This window comes from Cherax quadricarinatus, chromosome 82 (genome assembly GCF_038502225.1).
Source record: "Cherax quadricarinatus isolate ZL_2023a chromosome 82, ASM3850222v1, whole genome shotgun sequence".
Classification (NCBI taxonomy): domain Eukaryota; kingdom Metazoa; phylum Arthropoda; class Malacostraca; order Decapoda; family Parastacidae; genus Cherax; species Cherax quadricarinatus.
This window is the reverse complement of record NC_091373.1, coordinates 16,384,904-16,405,701: the sequence shown is the minus strand read 5'-3', so window position 1 is coordinate 16,405,701 and position 20,798 is coordinate 16,384,904. Positions and strand designations below refer to the sequence as shown.

The 20,798-nt window shown below is 45.0% G+C and overlaps 1 protein-coding gene across 1 annotated transcript in view; it reads right to left on the bottom strand.

Moving 5' to 3' along the window:
- Positions 1-19,120, bottom strand: part of LOC128702847 (protein bric-a-brac 2) — a 41,046-nt gene extending 21,926 nt beyond the window's left edge. The window contains exon 1 of the mRNA XM_053797279.2: positions 18,064-19,120. Within this exon, the coding sequence (XP_053653254.1) occupies positions 18,064-18,864 (801 nt within the window). The 5' untranslated portion in view covers positions 18,865-19,120. The remainder of the gene's footprint in view (positions 1-18,063) is intronic.
- Positions 19,121-20,798: the final 1,678 nt, after the last annotated feature.

The window sequence follows — 20,798 nt, the reverse complement described above, 5'->3', positions numbered from 1 at the left end:
AGTATTTTTTGCGTTCTCGTGCTTTTACACGTAGCTACTCGCAATTTATCACGAGAGCGCCAAACCCGTGGGGACCATACAGCGGCTGGGAATAGGAGAGCGTCAGACACAATCCGAAGAGGGTAGCTTCAGTTACTTGGATGAAGAGCCCCAAACCAGAATCAAGGCACCCAGCTGGTAGACAAGGCTATCGTATGAGCGAGTAACGCAGGTCTCTCCTAGGAGCAAGTAACGCAGGTCTCTCCTAGGAGCAAGTAACGCTGGTCTCTCCTAGGAGCAAGTAACGCTGGTCTCTCCTAGGAGCAAGTAACGCTGGTCTCTCCTAGGAGCAAGTAACGCAGGTCTCTCCTAGGAGCAAGTAACGCAGGTCTCTCCTAGGAGCAAGTAACGCTGGTCTCTCCTAGGAGCAAGTAACGCTGGTCTCTCCTAGGAGCAAGTAACGCAGGTCTCTCCTAGGAGCAAGTAACGCAGGTCTCTCCTAGGAGCAAGTAACGCAGGTCTCTCCTAGGAGCAAGTAACGCAGGTCTCTCCTAGGAGCAAGTAACGCTGGTCTCTCCTAGGAGCAAGTAACGCAGGTCTCTCCTAGGAGCAAGTAACGCAGGTCTCTCCTAGGAGCAAGTAACGCTGGTCTCTCCTAGGAGCAAGTAACGCTGGTCTCTCCTAGGAGCAAGTAACGCAGGTCTCTCCTAGGAGCAAGTAACGCAGGTCTCTCCTAGGAGCAAGTAACGCAGGTCTCTCCTAGGAGCAAGTAACGCAGGTCTCTCCTAGGAGCAAGTAACGCAGGTCTCTCCTAGGAGCAAGTAACGCAGGTCTCTCCTAGGAGCAAGTAACGCTGGTCTCTCCTAGGAGCAAGTAACGCAGGTCTCTCCTAGGAGCAAGTAACGCTGGTCTCTCCTAGGAGCAAGTAACGCAGGTCTCTCCTAGGAGCAAGTAACGCAGGTCTCTCCTAGGAGCAAGTAACGCAGGTCTCTCCTAGGAGCAAGTAACGCTGGTCTCTCCTAGGAGCAAGTAACGCTGGTCTCTCCTAGGAGCAAGTAACGCAGGTCTCTCCTAGGAGCAAGTAACGCAGGTCTCTCCTAGGAGCAAGTAACGCAGGTCTCTCCTAGGAGCAAGTAACGCAGGTCTCTCCTAGGAGCAAGTAACGCAGGTCTCTCCTAGGAGCAAGTAACGCAGGTCTCTCCTAGGAGCAAGTAACGCTGGTCTCTCCTAGGAGCAAGTAACGCTGGTCTCTCCTAGGAGCAAGTAACGCAGGTCTCTCCTAGGAGCAAGTAACGCAGGTCTCTCCTAGGAGCAAGTAACGCAGGTCTCTCCTAGGAGCAAGTAACGCAGGTCTCTCCTAGGAGCAAGTAACGCAGGTCTCTCCTAGGAGCAAGTAACGCTGGTCTCTCCTAGGAGCAAGTAACGCTGGTCTCTCCTAGGAGCAAGTAACGCTGGTCTCTCCTAGGAGCAAGTAACGCAGGTCTCTCCTAGGAGCAAGTAACGCAGGTCTCTCCTAGGAGCAAGTAACGCAGGTCTCTCCTAGGAGCAAGTAACGCTGGTCTCTCCTAGGAGCAAGTAACGCTGGTCTCTCCTAGAAGCAAGTAACGCTGGTCTCTCCTAGGAGCAAGTAACGCAGGTCTCTCCTAGGAGCAAGTAACGCTGGTCTCTCCTAGGAGCAAGTAACGCTGGTCTCTCCTAGGAGCAAGTAACGCTGGTCTCTCCTAGGAGCAAGTAACGCTGGTCTCTCCTAGGAGCAAGTAACGCAGGTCTCTCCTAGGAGCAAGTAACGCAGGTCTCTCCTAGGAGCAAGTAACGCTGGTCTCTCCTAGGAGCAAGTAACGCTGGTCTCTCCTAGGAGCAAGTAACGCTGGTCTCTCCTAGGAGCAAGTAACGCTGGTCTCTCGTAGGAGCAAGTAACGCTGGTCTCTCGTAGGAGCAAGTAACGCTGGTCTCTCGTAGGAGCAAGTAACGCTGGTCTCTCGTAGGAGCAAGTAACGCTGGTCTCTCGTAGGAGCAAGTAACGCTGGTCTCTCGTAGGAGCAAGTAACGCTGGTCTCTCGTAGGAGCAAGTAACGCTGGTCTCTCGTAGGAGCAAGTAACGCTGGTCTCTCGTAGGAGCAAGTAACGCTGGTCTCTCGTAGGAGCAAGTAACGCTGGTCTCTCGTAGGAGCAAGTAACGCTGGTCTCTCGTAGGAGAGAGTAACGCTGATCTCTCGTAGGAGAGAGTAACGCTGATCTCTCGTAGGAGAGAGTAACGCTGGTCTCTCGTAGGAGCGAGTAACGCTGGTCACTCATAGGCGCGAGTAACGCTGGCCTCTCGTAGGAGCGAGCAACACTGGTCTCTCGTAGGAGCGAGCAACACTGGTCTCTCGTAAGAGCGAGCAACACTGGTCTCTCGTAAGAGCGAGCAACGCTGGTCTCTCGTAGGAGCTAGTAACGCTGGTCTCTCGTAGGGGCGAGTAACGCAGGTCTCTCGTAGGAGCGAGTAACGCAGGTCTCTCGTAGGAGCGAGTAACGCAGGTCTCTCGTAGGAGCGAGTAACGCAGGTCTCTCGTAGGAGCGAGTAACGCAGGTCTCTCGTAGGAGCGAGTAACGCAGGTCTCTCGTAGGAGCGAGTAACGCAGGTCTCTCGTAGGAGCGAGTAACGCAGGTCTCTCGTAGGAGCGAGTAACGCAGGTCTCTCGTAGGAGCGAGTAACGCAGGTCTCTCGTAGGAGCGAGTAACGCAGGTCTCTCGTAGGAGCGAGTAACGCAGGTCTCTCGTAGGAGCGAGTAACGCAGGTCTCTCGTAGGAGCGAGTAACGTAGGTCTCTCGTAGGAGCGAGTAACGCAGGTCTCTCGTAGGAGCGAGTAACGCAGGTCTCTCGTAGGAGCGAGTAACGCAGGTCTCTCGTAGGAGCGAGTAACGCAGGTCTCTCGTAGGAGCGAGTAACGCAGGTCTCTCGTAGGAGCGAGAAACGCAGGAGCGAGTAACGCTGGTCACTCGTAGGCGCGAGTAACGCTGGTCTCTCGTAGGAGCGAGTAACGCAGGTCTCTCGTAGGAGCGAGGAACACTGGTCTCTCGTAGGAGCGAGTAACGCTGGTCTCTCGTAGGAGAAATTAACGCAGGTTTCTCGTAGGCGGGAGTAACGTAGTTGTTTAAAACGCAGACAAATAAAGTCTCTTAGACGCGGGTGACGCAAGCTGGACTCCGCCGTATTTTTACACGGTGAAACAATATTATTAATAATTCGTTATTATTACTATTCACTAAGACATTTATAAGAAACCGATTTCCTTTTTCAAGAGTTGTACATTTTTACGCTATTTAGTATTTTTCATATAATTCCGTATAATTTTCATAATTTCATATATTTTTTTTTTTTTTTTGGGGGGGGGGGGGGGGGGGCAAAATTTCCATGCTATAATTGTAAGGCATGATAAGTTAGACTTCTGTAACCTAACAGTATAATTTATGACGTGGGAAGTTACTGTCCGCATTGTGTTTAAATTGGCAGTGGACACCCACCTTATGTTCCATGGTCCATCAACAGACCAGCGTTGCGGAACAAGCTTTGAGACAACGTTTTGTTCTGTGTAGAGCTTTATTAAAGTGATTCAATAAAGCTCTGCACAGATTGAAATGTCTGTTAATACTACTGTCTACTGTCGACAGTGCTCAATGTGGGTCCTGACCAGCACTTGTCATCTTGTCCACGGCTTAGCACCAAAAACTCGTACTTAGGAGAGACCTTACGAAGACTTTCCGGTCCATCTAGGTCAAGGGTGGACAGAAACCTCGTCATAGAGTTCATCTCCTCAGTGTGGGTTTTCGGTGAATTGTTCTAGTGCCATAATTATTATAATCAAAGAAAAGCGCTAAACCTACAAGGGTTATACAGCTCTAGTGTCATAAGCGTCCTAATAGAACGCTGCTTACGAAAGTCAAAGCGGACGGTATTGACAGGTGTGTACCTAGATGGTTTGAAAACATTCTCTGGGAACCACCACCAGAGCTGGATGTAACAAGCTGTGTACCACAGGTGTCAGTCTGGGTACCACCAAGAAAGTTGGATGTAACAAGATGTGTACCACAGGTGTCAGTCTGGTGTAACAAGCTGTGTACCACAGGGGTCAGTCTGGGTACCACCACCAGAGCTGGGTGTAACAAGCTGTGTACCACAGGGGTCAGTCTGGGTACCACCACCAGAGCTGGGTGTAACAAGCTGTGTACCACAAGTGTCAGTCTGGGTACCACCACCAGAGCTGGGCGTAACAAGTGGCGTACCACAGGGGGTCAATCTTCACCAGTTCTATTCTAACACGTATTTACCTTATTTTAACCTACGTTCCGTAGAGCTGAGTTAGGTTACGCAAACCTATATAGAATTATTTTATACAGAATATTTTTTATTGTATCTATGAACAATTTCCGGGGACCACGATCCCCGCGGCCCGGTCTAATACATGCAAACCGGAAACAACACTAGATAGTAAAAGTGGCTAATGGTTATAAGGCCAGAGGGATAAATGCTAAAAATGTAAATCAAGAAGCAGTCTTAGATTTAGATTTTGCTTCCATAGCGGATAGTTTATTGTGAACCTCATTCCATCTTGTGGATAGTGCAAGAGCATATGGATACACTAAAGGCCTAGAAACTAGATCCCAAGAAGGTTTACAGGAGTATATCTGGATTTATATCTATACTTGACTTTACTGTCAGATAGTCACAATGTGGATCCTTGAAGATCACGTTCACTGGAGGGTGTTGGTAAGACTGATTCTTCAATGCTGCGTAGGATTTTTGTGATCAAATATCAGACGAAGGATACAGCCTTTACTCTACACATTTCACTCAGGATTGATATATCAAGACTCGATAAAGTTCAACAATGAGCGAAACTTCTAAAATAAGGATTTGTTTTGAATTTTATATTTTTATACTCATTGGGCTTGCAGCGCCATTCACTCACCCACCAGGACGGATTTAAACCCACCAACTGGACGGTGTTCAACGCCGATCATCTGTGATGATATACATACAAAAGACTAAAAAAAAAATATTTTAAAACCCGTTTAGAAGATGAATTTATTCAGTCTTACAAACTGCAATTTGAAGCGACACGACACAGTCTTCTAAATGATCAAAGGTCATGAAAAATTTGATTTAGAAAACATAGGAAATATTGCCCAATATGAAGAATAGTTTTTAAAATTATATATAAATGATTTCACTGAAACAGAGCGAAATGTTATTTTTTTTTAATGCAGTGGTCCTATATTCATGGGAAGCAGTAAAACCGTAAGGGCTGTAAGTGCCTGGAGAATAGGAAGTAATGAGGATTGATTGGGTGTGAGGCCAGCTCCAGTTCCTTACACCAAGAGCCCTTCTCCAGCAATGAGATCCCCCTTTCATTTTCCTCCACCTCCTTTTTTAAGAGACAATGAAGGGGGTGAGAATAAATTATCAGAAGTCTGAGTAATGCCGTAAATACATTTAAAAAAGAAAAAAAAGACTGGTAAAAGACTGGTTAAATACTTGATAGATACGTGTTTACAAATCCGATACTTCCATTTCTCAGTAATTTTTTTTATTTGTAATAGAACTTCGTTTGGGCCGAAAGGCTAGCAGCTGCTGCTGCTCTTGTTGTTCAATTCCCTTATGTTTCACCTGTGACATCACCTATGGGCCACCACCTGTCACCTGCATCACCACCTATGGGCCACCACCTGTCACCTGCATCACCACCTATGGGCCACCACCTGTCACCTGCATCACCACCTATGGGCCACCACCTGTCACCTGCATCATCACCTATGGACCACTACCACCTGTCACCTGCATCACCACCTATGGACCATCACCTGTCACCTGCATCACCACCTATGGACCACCATCACCTGTCACCTGCATCACCACCTATGGACCACCACCACCTGTCACCTGCATCACCACCTATGGACCACCACCTGTCACCTTTTTCATCATCTACCCGAATTGTTGTCTATGCTACAAAATTCTCGCAAAATCTGTATCACTTGCATAATTTTTTAATTTGTGCAAGGAGGGGTGTTAATGTTGCAGTTTTACAACTGTAGCATAAGCGCGCCTCTGGCAAGACAGTGATGGTGTGAATGATGGTGAAAGATTTTCTTTTTCGGGCCACCCTGCCTTGGTGGGGAAACGGCCGATGTGTTAATAAAAATAATGATAATTATTATTTTTATTTTTAAACAATGTGAGCCCCTGATAGTGTACAAGGTGAGAAGACATGGTACAGAGAACCAGACATGGTACATGAAGGACACCAGTCATGGTACAGAGAACCAGACATGGTACATGAAGGACACTAGTCATGGTACAGAGATCCAGACATGGTACAGAGATCCAGACATGGTACATGAAGGACACCAGTCATGGTACAGAGATCCAGACATGGTACATGAAGGACACCAGTCATGGTACAAGTATCCTCACCAGGTGCCAGATCATCCAGGCTGTGATGGTTATGTGGATCAGCGGGCCACCAGCAGCAACAGCCTGGTTGACCAGGCAAGCACCAGATGAGCCTGGTCCATGGCCGGGCTCTGGGAGTAGAAAAACTCTTGGAACTCATCAAAGGTATATCAAAGAGTGGTATAAACCTTGGTAATAAATACCGACAAGTTGGTTTAGAAAGACACGTAAGCAAACACTATAACATATTTATTAGAAAACGTTTCGGTCCTGGGACCTTGATCACTTCTACCTCTGTATGTTAGAAGTGATCAAGGTCCCAGGACCGAAACGTTTTCTAATAAATATGTTATAGTGTTTGCTTACGTGTCTTTTTAAACCATATTAAAGAGTGCAACAGACATGGTACAGAAAGAGAACCGGACGAGGAACAGAGAAAGAACCAGACATGGTACAAAGAAAGAACCAGACATGGTACAAAGAAAGAACCAGACATGGTACAAAGAAAGAACCAGACATGGTACAAAGAAAGAACCAGACATGGTACAAAGAAAGAACCAGACATGGTACAAAGAAAGAACCAGACATGGTACAAAGAAAGAACCAGACATGGTGCACAGAGAGAACCATACATGGTACAGAGAACCAGACATGGTGCAGAGAGAGAACCAGACAGGGTACAGCAGTGTTTCTTAATCTTTTTAAGTGCCTGTACCCCCTCCTCAGTTGTCTTAATTTTTTCGCATCCCCTGTCAAAAAACTTTAAACTTTAATTTCTTTCGGAAACCTTTAAGAGTAAAAACAAATATAAAGTTATAGTCGACACAGTTACCAATAAGAACTTACAGTACACACGTTGTCATAAACAGAATACATGCATTTATATAGTGGATTTTTTGTTGTTGACGCTCTTTAGTTCTAACGTAAGAAGGTTCTTGTTCCCACACGCATGTCATCACCTACGTCAAGACTGTTTCTAGCCTTTTTTTATGCGCAGAAGTGTTGACAAAGTTGTCTCGCACAAAAAGATCGTAGCAAAAGTATGAGAATCTACATAAAAAATGTTTACTGCCAACTGTAGGAACGTCTTGAGATACGTACACCAGAAGGTTTCTACCCCTATTAATTCAAATTCAACTTGGATTCCTTCATTAACTTTGAATTCAACAAGTTCATCTTTCATCACATCACTATCGACCATAGATTTCATATTAAAATAAATGGGCTCTCTATCCGTCCCTGAGCAATCTTTGAAAAACTGAATCAGTTACCACAGTTACTTCAGTCACGACGGACGGCTCTTTTCACCACCAACAACCTCATCGAGTAAAGAAAAATTAAGAAAAATTTCAGTTATGAATGCGATTTATCGAAAATGAAATTGTTTAGGTGAAGGCAGACAACTTTTTCCTGGCAGCAACCATATTCATTCCTGAAACGACATATTCACTTCCTTGAAGTGAGTTCACCTACCAAGTATACCACAATTTATCAATTTCTCTCATACCCCCAGCTTTGTTTTTTCGTACCCCCAGGAAGCATAAGTACCCCTGGTTAAGACCCAGTGTTGTACACACCAGACGCTATACTGGACGAACACCAGATAAGGTACAGGGTGAGCACCACTGTACAGCGTGAGCATCAGACATCGTACAGGGTGAGCATTGTACAGGGTAAGCATCACTGTACAGGGTGAGCACCATTGTACAGGATGAGCACCACTGCACAGGGTGAGCACAAAGTGCACCTGTATGTAAACTTCGCGATCCTACTGAAGGGCTCTTGCTCCCAGGAAGCAAAACCCTACCCTCTTTTCCCGGGATCAAACATGAACTCTTAATCTCCAGACGCTGACCCCTACAGATTTACCGCATCAGTGTTTCTCTATAAAAATGGGGAAGCACTGAACACGCAGGAATCATACAACGCCCAAAGAATGGGAGGTAATCAGGTCTGATTCAAGGGTAGGATAGCTCAGGTTTCCTGGATCAAGATCATTTCATTGCCATTATATCCCCGTCCCTCTTCAAAAATTTAATATGAATTATATTTTACGATTTGTAGGTATTTTATTTACTGTAACGATGAAGGCTGATTATAGATTAAAGGTTGTCACTGATGACTGTTTTAGGTCATCAACAACCGCAGTTATCATTCTTGTTGTAATTATAGTGGTCACCGCCGTCGCGGTTGTCGCCTCCGCCGCAGCTGTCTAACTCTTCAGGGAGAAAATGGCCTGAAACGAGTGTTTTGTATGGTGCATTTAGTAGTGCCGACACTGTGACGGTGGGCGGCAAGCCGCAGCCGCTGACGTGCGTCTCTCTAGAGTGTAGACGCTGGTGTCTACTAACAGTGGGAATGTGGTGGCTGTTGGCCCCATGACGGTCAACGGTACCATTAACAACTCTTGTTCACCCCCATCCCCAGTACCGGTAACAAAGCCTTCCATCGTAACATACTGTCCGTCTCATTTAAATTATGGGGGGGAGCTAAACCCGTAGGGATTATACAGCACCTGTGGGGGGAGGCATTCAGGCTCAATTCAGGGAACTGGAGCACAGATCCAATTCCTTACATCAAGAGCCCCTTAACAGCGTCAATGAACCTCCCATGAGGGGCGTCTCATTCGAAGCCAACCTACAACATTATCGAAAACGAATCGCTTTTGAACGCTGCTTCATGTAAATGTATTTTTTAACGTGTTACTAGTTCAGGGAATCATCGCCCTCGCAGCCCGGTCTTACATTACGCTTAAATCTAAAAAGGAAATATAACAAGGATAAGAGTTAATAAGAAAGCTTATACTGAATGTAAGCGCAAGCTTTCACGGTTATTTGTCATATGGCATGTTCATGAGGCAGAACATAAGACCAGCAATTCTGCCAGAGTATAAAACATTTAACAAGCTTCAATTTCACACTCGTATGACAGATGGTTGTGCCTCTCTGGATGGCCGCTGAAGACATTCTTGTGGAACATCACCGTACAAAGGACAGGGCGTTATTGAGAGCCACCCTCCTAAGAAAACTTGTCTATAAAAACGGTTTAATTAACGTTCGAAAAACGTTTGTCAATGCAGACTGCATTTGGTTTTCAAGCGTTCTTTGCTGAGAAGTATTTTCTCAGTGTGTTGAAACTTAGCCTAAAAGAAAAAACGTGCTCTTTTAAACGTCTTAGCGTGCATATGAAAACTGGCGCCTCCATTTTTTTTAATACACCTATTGAGTGCAATAGCCTATTTTAGGTTCGGTTAGGTTAACGCAAATTAACTATTTTTTAAAAGGACGTCGCAAAATATTTTGTAAAATACACATGTTCAATTTATAGAATATACATATTTACTTTATAGAATATACATGTTTATTTTATAGAATATACATGTTTACTTAGGCGTTGGGTAATCACGGAGATGACGATGGAGTGCAAGAAAAGTCGAAAAATTACCGCTGTCTTCACTGGCGAACGTGGTTTTCTCTACGATCCGTATTTCACTTATAAACCAATGTTTTCTTAGGAAGATGGGAAGTATCTTACCTGAAGTAAACTCCCCACTCAATTATATTTTTTATGTTCTGTTAGAGCTGGTTAATTTTGACTAATTTACGATATCCTAACCTAAAATAACGTATATCGTGAACTCGGAAACACAAGGGATTGCAAAAGAAAAAAAAAATACCAAACATTACTCTTCATACGCTCTCTCAATCTCTTAAAATTCAGAGATTTTTCTATGACAGGCTGTATATTTGTGCGGAGAACAGCGTCTGTACGGAGGCTGGCGAGGCATTAGGATATATAAAAGCCTTAACATACACATGGAGCGAGTGAGATCACCTGCAGATGGCTGGCTGACTTGCTTCCCGCACCCACCCTTGAAACACGCCTTCCTTCCCATTATTAACCTGCAGTATTGAAGTGAGAGTTTGGTCAAATTTATGAAAGGAGTCAGAGAAACCTGTTAGCTGGATTTTAACCCTGGAGGTGGTACGTAGACTGCCTGCACTCTAAAAGAGTGAGGATGATGTTAGCACGCTTCTGGCAAGACAGCGACTAAATGAATTAGTGACTGTGAATGTGTTTGTTTTTTGTCACCCATATCTTGGTGGAAGACGATCAGTTTGATAAAAAAAAATTAACCCAGGATTACTCATGAAAGCCAAACAGTAATTAATTTTCCTTGAGGTTCATTGGTTCTCTTAACAAGGATGCGACCCACAGCAGTCTAGTAACTCCTTTACTAAATTGGAATGGGTCAAAGTGTAGAAAGACTTGTTCATATGTCTCAGTTGTCCAGGGACCAACATGAGTCCTTTCGGCTGTGACCCAAATATTCTAACACAGAGCCGCTTGTTTCTGGACGAAGTCATTCATTCTGACGATGTCATGATGTGGCTGTAATCTCCTGTACCCGACAGTGCCACTGCTTCACGGTTGGAATATTCTGTAGACTGGCTCCACCCTACGAAAGCAAGAGGCTTGACAAACGGTGCAGAATACTTCCAACGAAAAGCAGGAGCACAATGAATACTAAGAGAAGTCAGGTGTAGAGAGACCAAGACTCCTGAACGCCCTCTCTTCGTGCACAGGAAAAATACCAAGAGATCTCTGGCTGTCTTCAAGAGGGAACTTCAGAAGTTCTGCTCAGTTACCGATCAGCTGGGCTGTCTTGCATACGTTGGACTGCGTTCACTTAACACCAATAGCCTGGCCACCAACCACGAGGTCTGGTATTGGGCCAGGCGGCGGAGGGCGGTGACCCCCTAAATCGTCTGCAGGTAATCACTGATCTAGCCTAATCCAACACAAACGTCAGACAGAAACAATCCCGAAAACGAGTCTGACCTACGCCAACTGATCTAGCCGGTGACATAGATCTCGCCTAGCTGGACACAGCGAGTTATAGTAGTCGAAGACTTCCTCGCGTCCTGGGCGAGCCGTGCGTTGGGCTGAGATGTAGAGGAAACAATTATGTCCACGGGGGAAGCACTAACTCGTAGGTCATACAGCACCGGGGAAATGGGAGGTAATGAGGCCTGATCCAAAGATGAGGGGGGTAGCTCCAACTCCTTGGATCAAAAGCCCTTCACGAGCATCAAGGCACCCTTCCACTTGTAAAGAGGAAAATATAAGAAAGTAGAAACCAATAGGGAAGAACTACACTGGAGGGTTAGCAGAGGTGACGGAGAGTAAAGAACGGCTATTTGTTATCTGTTTGTGGCAATGGGGATTACCTTCCTCACAGCCCGATCTCAAGCCAAGCCTCGCGCCTGCTGAGACTGGCATATCTTAGGTGGTACTAGCCTCAGGTCTGGCTGCGACGGAAGATACCTTGAAATTGGTCACAGGTATGTAGTGTTGTTACATTCACGAGAAAGCCCCGAATTCGAATTCGAAAATGGGGTGAACACCCAGCACTGACAGGCCAGCGGAGGCTTAACCACTTAGCTGGTCATCTGACAAAGATTCGTGCCAGGAGGAATTTGTAATGTTTCATGACGAGCAAACCACCGTCGCCTAAGACGCGAAAAGCGGGTCTCGGCAACTGGAGAAGAGTAAGAGGGGAGGAGGTAGGAATAGGGGGGTTGAGGGAGGGGAAGGGGACCGGAAAAGGCAGGGGGAGGAGCAAGAACGGGGCGGGGCATGGAGGGTCGTGGAGTGAAGAAGGCAATAGATGGTGGGCGGGTACAAGGTGGTTGTCACCTGGCCATATACAACGCCACTGAGTACACGCTGACACCTGCTGACACCACCCGCAACACCACCTGCGACAACATTGCACACAAAAACTTGTACTAAAAGGTTATGAATGGAGGAAGTGCGAGTCATACGGTGGACCTTGCCTGCACACACACACAAAATGTACACATGTATTTTACAGTAAACGACCCGCTATTCGTCACTGTGTACAGCTTGGACGTAATGCCGACTGTGGGGACACCCTAGACTGTTATTAATTTATGGTATACAGTGTGGGGGAGAGTTTTGCGTTATTTTTCACAGTGTAGCGACAGCATCTGGCCCGTTGCCGCCGCCTCCCTCACCGATATACGTTCGCTCAACATTATTACATTCGTATACAGTGTAAACTTCATTTACACTCGATAAAATACTCCCAAAAGCATCATTTGATACAAGTTTTGTTATACTGAAGGCAAGACCTGGTACTTCGCCAGGAGAATCAAGCGCTGTACAGCACCTTCTGTGCGGCAGCTGTGAAGCTCAGCGGCAACACATCAGCCTGCCTGTAGAACCGCATCCTACCATAAACACAAGTTGTTGCAGCCTACGATAGAACACCAGCCCTTCTCTCACACACTCAGGACGGTTCATAAGCTAGCCTGCCTACGCCGCCCTCCACCCACGCCCGTCTCCGCCACAGGACGTCTCATAGTGCCTCGCGGGGGAGATGGCACGCCGCCTGGGAGCCAGGGTGGGGGTGGGGGTGACCTAGGAAAGCACTACTATGGGACAAAGATGCACCCCTCACGGAGGATGAGTTGCGGCGACCCACGCGGGCGGAGACGATACTCCCCGGGGAAAACTTTAGTACGCGTCTTCCGCTAACACAGATTTCACCTTACAGAAATGCGAGGAATCCCAGTCTAAATTTTAAAGGTTCAAAACACGGGTGTCGTACCTCCTCCCCTCCATCACCAACCACACCATCGACAATGCACTTGTTTCACCGCGTCAGAAGTTAGGGTATTATCTTGTCCCCCTCTTTCCCCTCCCTCCCTCCCTCTCCTACTCCGGTAAGCCATGTATTAACCTTAAGATCAATACCTATTGCTTCTGTCAAGGTGAGCGGGAAGGAGGGTTGAGGGAACTTGACGTGTGTGTGGGGGACCGGGGAGATGCCTCATTGACTGGGGATGGAGATGTCTCTGTACAGGAGGTGATGCTTTAGACCAGGGGTCATGTTTTTATCAAGGGAAAGCCTTTTATAGCGGCAGTCTTGAGATGGAGAAAGGCTGGGTTGAAGACGTACGAGTGTGGAGGCGCATTTTTAATAATAAACAAATATTCAATAGCACCAAGTGGCTTCGTTGAGGTAAGTTTTTTTTTTTTTTTGCCATCCAACGAATGAAAATTTGCTTTACATAAAGGAACAAAGCCTTATTAACGGTGGGGAAGGATGTCTTACTGTGGCAACTAAGAAACCTGGTGGTCCCCAGAGGACGGCCCGGACACGTATCATTTACAGAAAACTTGGACGGGAAGATTCTTAATAACACGTCTGCAATATTTAAGCATTTACTCGGAAGAGTTATATTGAAGTTCTTGCTGCAGGAAATAAATTTGATACATTAACGTGAAAGCATTTTAATGTCGAATATAAAAAAAATCGACTGACCGATGCTCAATTAAAAAAATTATATATATAATATATATATATATATATATATATATATATATATATATATATATATATATATATATATATATATATATATATATATATATATATAAGTCGTGCCGAATAGGTAAAATTGGTCAATTATCAAGAATTCATTCAAAATTAAGTCTTTTCTAAAATTTTCTCTTGTACGTTTAAAGATATTTCTTTTTCATTTATGCTTATGTAAAAATTTATATTTTTGTACCAAATGAACCTTAGAAAACTTACCTAACCTTATTATAACAAGTGCAATTTAATTTAGCCTAATCCAACTATATATATTTTAGATAAGTTTACGATAACTTAATAATAAACGAACACAATGAAATATATTTTTTCCTTAACTTAAAAATGATTTTTGCTAAATTATTGCATACACAAATTTTCGCTTGCCTTATTCGGCACGATATTATATATATATATATATATATATATATATATATATATATATATATATATATATATATATATATATATATATATATATATATATATATATATATATATATATATATACACACACACACACAAATAACCCGCACATAAAAGAGAGAAGCTTACGACGACGTTTCGGTCCGACTTGGACCATCGACAAAGTCACACAGTGTGACTTTGTCAATGGTCCAAGTCGGACCGAAACGTCGTCGTAAGCTTCTCTCTTATGTGCGGGTTATTTGTGTATCGTTCCAGTCACGGTATTGTGCCTTTTTTTGTTATATATATATATATATATATATATATATATATATATATATATATATATATATAAACAGAAAAGTGGGCGAGGGGCTCGAACCACGGTCCGTAAATTGACACTTACGTTTATTCACAGACAATTGTTTATTACTAATTAATTTCAGTTATAACACACACACACACACACAAACCCTATCCAGGGAGGTACTACCATTCTGTCAAGTGCGAAATGAAAACCTGTTTTTTTTTCTTTTTTACATTGGCAAGATTGCTGATCTTTTCTTTCTGACTCATGAACACGCAAGATGACTTTTTTTTTTTTTTTTTTTAATAATACTTAAGTCAGTATACACATACCTTTATTTTCGTGTGTGCACTTCAGTCGTTTTTAATCCTGTAATAGTTCCTCTCTAACGTTAGAGGCCAAGGCTGAGATCGGACCGTGGGAAGAAAATACTCAGACATATCCATCCTCAATTTATATATATATATATATATATATATATATATATATATATATATGTATATATATATATATATATATATATATATATATATATATATATATATATATATATATATATATATGCACACATGTAAAACCTGCAATCGATAAATAACTCAACGCGCTATATTAATATATACTATAAACTTACTTAACGTTCAATTAACTACCATCTTTCAGAATCATACCAGCGTTGGTAGAATTCATTTTTAATTCAGAATTATGTCCCTCTTACAGTACATATAGAGGAAAAAGAATAGTGGGTGGGTATGAGCGCTCGCACGCACACCATTCCCTCTTTTTTTTTTTTTTAATTAGCTATGATAGTGCTTGGATAGGCCGTGACATTTCGATGCTGGGAGTGTGTTTAATTTGAAGGGTATGGCTCGTATGGGCAAGCTACCTTCACTATACAAACTGGAAGATGGAGTCGAGTGTTTTGAACTGACGCAACTATACTGGACAGCTTCAAGCTAAGATTGAAGATGTTCTGAGCACACAGAGCTGCTGCAACGCTTGAGCTAACAGGCCTTCCACTGATATCTCTCACTCACTCACACACTCACTCACTCTCACTCACACACTCACTCTCTCTCTCTCTCTCTCTCCTTAAGATCTGTCTGTCTGGCAATTTATTTGGTAATGGTGGAGGAAACTTACGCGATCTGCAGTGTTGGCTTGTTTTATTTTGAGGAATTAGACTGTTATGCAACACTTAGGAAGTTTTATTGTGGAGACGTTTCGCCAGCCAGTGGCTTCTTCACTCCATCACAGAGAAAAACCGTGGAAGATGAGGAGTCTGAGGCAATCAGTCCCGGTCTTCTCTGTATTGGACTGAAGAAGGCCCTGGCTAACGCAACTTTCCACAATAAAGATTCCCAAATGTTGTAAAAGTCTCATTATTCAACTTCTCGGTTTTCTAAACCATTTACATCATGTTTTTTTTTTTTTTTTTTGGGGGGGGGGGGGAGTACCTGAATGCGTCACCGCCTTCTCACATTTCCCATTATAATCATTTTAGTAGCCATTAAGATCTTGGTAATATTACAAATTTTAACTGTCACTCGGTAGTTCCCGAAACTTGTATGCTAGGGAAGGTATTTAACTAATGAATGCAAATAAGGTCTACCGCGGGTTCCTTCATCACGTAATAACGAACCCTCCCTCTCATTCTCTGGGGGTTTTGAACTACACATAGGCTGCTTTAGCAAGAAGTTTTACGTTCTGTGAAGCTCTGGACTACTATAGCACCATGTCTCATTTTTCTTGGGTTCTGGGTTTCACACTGTTAATCCTACCGGAAAAGCCTCGCGTTCTGTGGGGCTACTACGTCTGCTACTCTAGCAACAAATTTCACATTCTTAGTTTACACTAGCCATAAAAGCCTCCCTCACGTGGGGCCCTGGGTTACCCATTTGCTATATTAACCATAAAAGCCTGTGGGTTATACACTTAATGTAGCCACAACTTCCACATTCTTAGTTTCTAGGCTTTGTTGTTTCAGTAACAAAAACTGCACATGTTGTGCTCTGGGCTACACTTCTGCCAAAATTATCTTACGTTCTGTTGGAGTCTGGATTACACCTGCCAAAAATAGTGTTTACGTTCTGTGGTCCTCTGGGCGACACATACGTCATTCGACTCCTCACGTTCTGTGGGGCTCTGAACCACACCTTGACTCCAAAAACCTCCCTCACGTTCTGTGGGACTATGAATCAGATCTACCACAATAACCCTAGTTCTGTAGGACTGAAATATTTGTCATAAAAACCCTCGTTCTGTGGGGCTCTAAACCACTCATCTGCCACAAAAGCCCTCGTTCTGTGGGGCTCTGAACCACTCATCCACCACAATAATCTCCCTCACGACCTGTGAGGCATCGTACCTACACATCTATGCATCACTAATTTTGTTCCTAATCCCTACAGCGACTAAACACGGAAATTGTACCAGATATTTTTTTCCCCTCACTGATGACACTCGTTGAAGTCGCCGTGAGTCCAGTACAGAGCGGCGGCGGCCGGTCCCACACCAACACAAACGCCAGCCCCACACACACACACACAAACACACACACACGCACGCACTCTCCAGCAACACACCCCTTCAAGGTAGTGTTTTGATGTTGCTTTCTCCTACCTTGGATCAAACCTCTCTCATTCCACAGCGCTGTATGACACCAATGGGTTCAGCGCTTCTTCAACAACACTAACAACACTCAAAGTTCCAGGATTAGAACTTTCTTGGACTTTTTTTTTTGGAACTATTCTGAGCCGCAGATAGTTTCATTGACAATTTCAATTAGTTTCGTCCCCAGGTTTCCGTTCTCAGTTGCTACGTAAGTTCCCATAAACGCCTGCTGGAAACTGGTTATAATGATTTGGGGGGGTTGGGGATAGTTTGAACCCAGACTTTCATTAGATAAGGACCGATCGTTCACTACCCAGGGACCGGTCGTTCCCACCTCGAGACCGGTCGTTCCAGAGCTCGTGTTCAGGACAAAGCTGCATGTCATCTGGATATGTTTAATTCAAGATCTTTTTATTGAGCAGACGAGATGTGACTCTGAGATGAGTGGTGTGGCTGGCTGGCTCGCCGCGGCTGTCACAATTTTAAGTTGCAGACTAAGTAATGCTTTTGATCAGAACAACGTTTTGCTACATGGAGCTTCATGTCAAATTATGACTTTGGTAAGTTTTTCACAAGACGAAGCGTTCTCCCTGTGAAAGTATGTTTTCTGCAATGTGGTTTTTGTGGATCAAGAATACACGAACACGAACGAGAGGGATAGAAAAGTTGTAGACATGTGGTTCTCCAACACTCCCTTCCCCTACTTTCCCGGGCAGGTGCGAGCTACAAGTAGATTATCGTCTGGTCTCCTACATATTCACAACACTATCGCAAATCTTTGTAAACCGTGCTCTAGACGGGAGAACATTATGAGTGATGGTGGTGGGTGGGAGGGCCACGTGGTGCGAGCCATGCAGGGTGCCAGTGTCCCATGCAGTGCCACGCTGTGGCACCTCCCTCCCAGGTGAGGTTACTTACCCTCTCCTCCTCTCTTATCATCTCAGCGATGCCGGGTCGAATCTCGAAGTCGTCGGGCACGTGCGGGCGGGGCATAGAGTGCATATTGAGCAGTGGTGAGAGGGGCGGCAGGTGGGTCAGGTGAGGTGCCATGGGTGCAGGGGGCGGCATGGCACCTGGCAGGCGGGCCGCCAGGGTAGTCAGTGGTGACCCTGGCAAGGGGTTGTTGAGGCCACCACGGATGAGCGGCCCAGTCAAGTCAAGTGAGCTTTCCATCATCTCCGGCACGCTGGTGGGCGTCATGGGCGTGCAGGGGCGGCTCAGCTCATCACCAGACAACCGGCGTCGTTTGCGGGCGGCGGCGGCGAGGATTGATGAGGGCGAATTGTCGTCGAGGGCGTTGAGGTAGGCACGAGCGATGGGCGAAACAGAGGGTGAAGTGATCACTGCTGGCTCAGCTCCCTCACCATCAACCTCTGCCAGACCTCTGATCTTCAGTGACTCTGCCACCCGCAACAGTGACCCTAGTTGCTCCTGGCAGATGTTGATCTCTCCCTTATACATGAACTCCACCACTGCCTTGAGTTCAGGCCACTTGACCCCCTGTAGTATGATGACAGGGTGTGAGCAGGGAGCATCACTCAGGAGACACTGGAAGTACGGGGAACACGCAGACAACACCATGCGGTGAGCCTTCACGCTGTTTCCTTCACACGAGAGTGTCACGTCCACAAAACTCTCCGTCTGCAGCAACTCGTCGAAAACTTGCATCAGGTTGCTCTGGTAGTTGTTCCATCGTAAACAAAACTGTTGGTTGGCCATGATGGAGGTCAGGTCAGGTCGGCCACGGCTGGCCCAGCCAGATGTGGTCGCCAGGCGCGGGAATTCGCTCTCAGGGTCAAATGTAGCTCCTTGCAATTACGACAGTCTATTTTAGCAACGGTTATCACAAGTGTCACTGGCAGTGTGCCTGACTGCAAGGACGCACAAGCACGGGTGCCAACACTCACACAAGCACACCTTCCGGGACGCAACATACGCTCGCTCTCGCTCCGTCCCGCACACTGACTGCCTTCACACACTGCAGAACAACAAGTTCCACTCACGCCGCGCTGCCAGACACAGAAACAAGTACATTAATAATCTCACAATATTCACATTTATTTTATTTATCTTCAATTTTATCTAGGTAATTAGCCCTCATTTATGTATATGACCTAACCTGTGTCATAACATGGACCACTAACAACAAAAATAATATAAACAAATGTAATCTGCCTCGCTCATATAATCATTTATGTAAACAAAAATTTTAACATGATAGAGATAACGTTTTAACGACTAAGAACGAAATCTAAAACACCAATCCTCATTTCAAACAACCATGCAACACTCCACCACAAAACAATCGAAAGAGTCCACAAAAACCGACCAAATAAAATAATATGAGCAAAATAAATCTGGCTACTCTGTAGACTCCTCCCCCCTGCTTGACTCCGCCTCATAGACTAATAAACTGCACTTGGCCAGCCCCGGCAGCCGGGTCCTCCTCACACAAATACACTCTAATACACTTGCTATGGCAGTTAGTGTTATATCACGTGGGAATTAAGAGATACTAGCATAGATATGACGTTTTATGGCTCTGATATCATTTTCTGTTAGTTGGTAGTGTCGGGGCGAGGATTGTAGAGGGTGGGTGAACACGTTGTGGGATGTTATACCCAGTGTTGTTGCTGCTGCTGCTGCAGCCATTCTAAACATTGATTATTTGTTGAGGAATATGGTTTTGTTCTGACGCATGTGACTGTTACGAGAGTGAGGCTTGCTCCAACGGCGATTCTTACACTAATGAGCGAACTTAGGGAAACAAACCACATATACCATAGCTGTAATGATGTCGCTGTTCCAACCCGTTGGACAAAACTTAAAACAGCCTGCTTGTTTTTACCAGCTCTGGCCGTTCCTCAGTTGCCGCGGCTTTTACTGTGATTTAGGGAATATAATTTATAGTGATTTGAAAGCAATTGATCTTATTTCATGCGTTGTTTTAGCCTGATAGGTAGGGAGGTAGGTTAGGGCGGGAGTGTGAGTGGCTGTGGTGGGTGGGTAGTCAGCGAGGGGCGGTTCCTGTGAGAGATACAAACAGCGACCCACTCACACTACCTCTGCTGACGGCCTTCTGCTGCTGTCGGTGTATGGCGGGGACCTTGCTCCTGCTCCTGCTGGTGTAGGTGTATGGTTGGGACCTAGCTCTTGCTGTCGTTGGTGTGGTGGGGACCTTGCTCCTACTCCTGCTGGTGTAGGTGTATCGTGGGAACCTTATTCCTGCTCCTGTTGCTGTGGGTGTATGGTGGGGGCCTTGTTCCTGTTCCTGCTGATGTAGGAGTGTAGCGGGGACCTAACTTCAGCTCCTGCTGCTGTGGATGTATAACGGGGACCTAACTTCTGCTCCTGCTTCTGTGGATGTATAACGGGAACCTAACTTCTGCTCCTGCTTTTGTGGGTGTATAACGGGGACCTAACTTCTGCCTCAGTACGGAAGTTAGGCTTTATAATGCTGGAAAAAACTCTTGGCTTGTGTAAATGATTATAAAAGTGATATCTACAATATATTTACCGAAAGAATATATAAGAAAATAGATTTATACGGGTGACGTTGAAAATTTAGCTTAAGAGCCTAAGTGAAAACACTAATAAGAGTGGTAACAAAATAGCCTCATTGATACTCTTGAAATTGATGGTAACACGTGAAA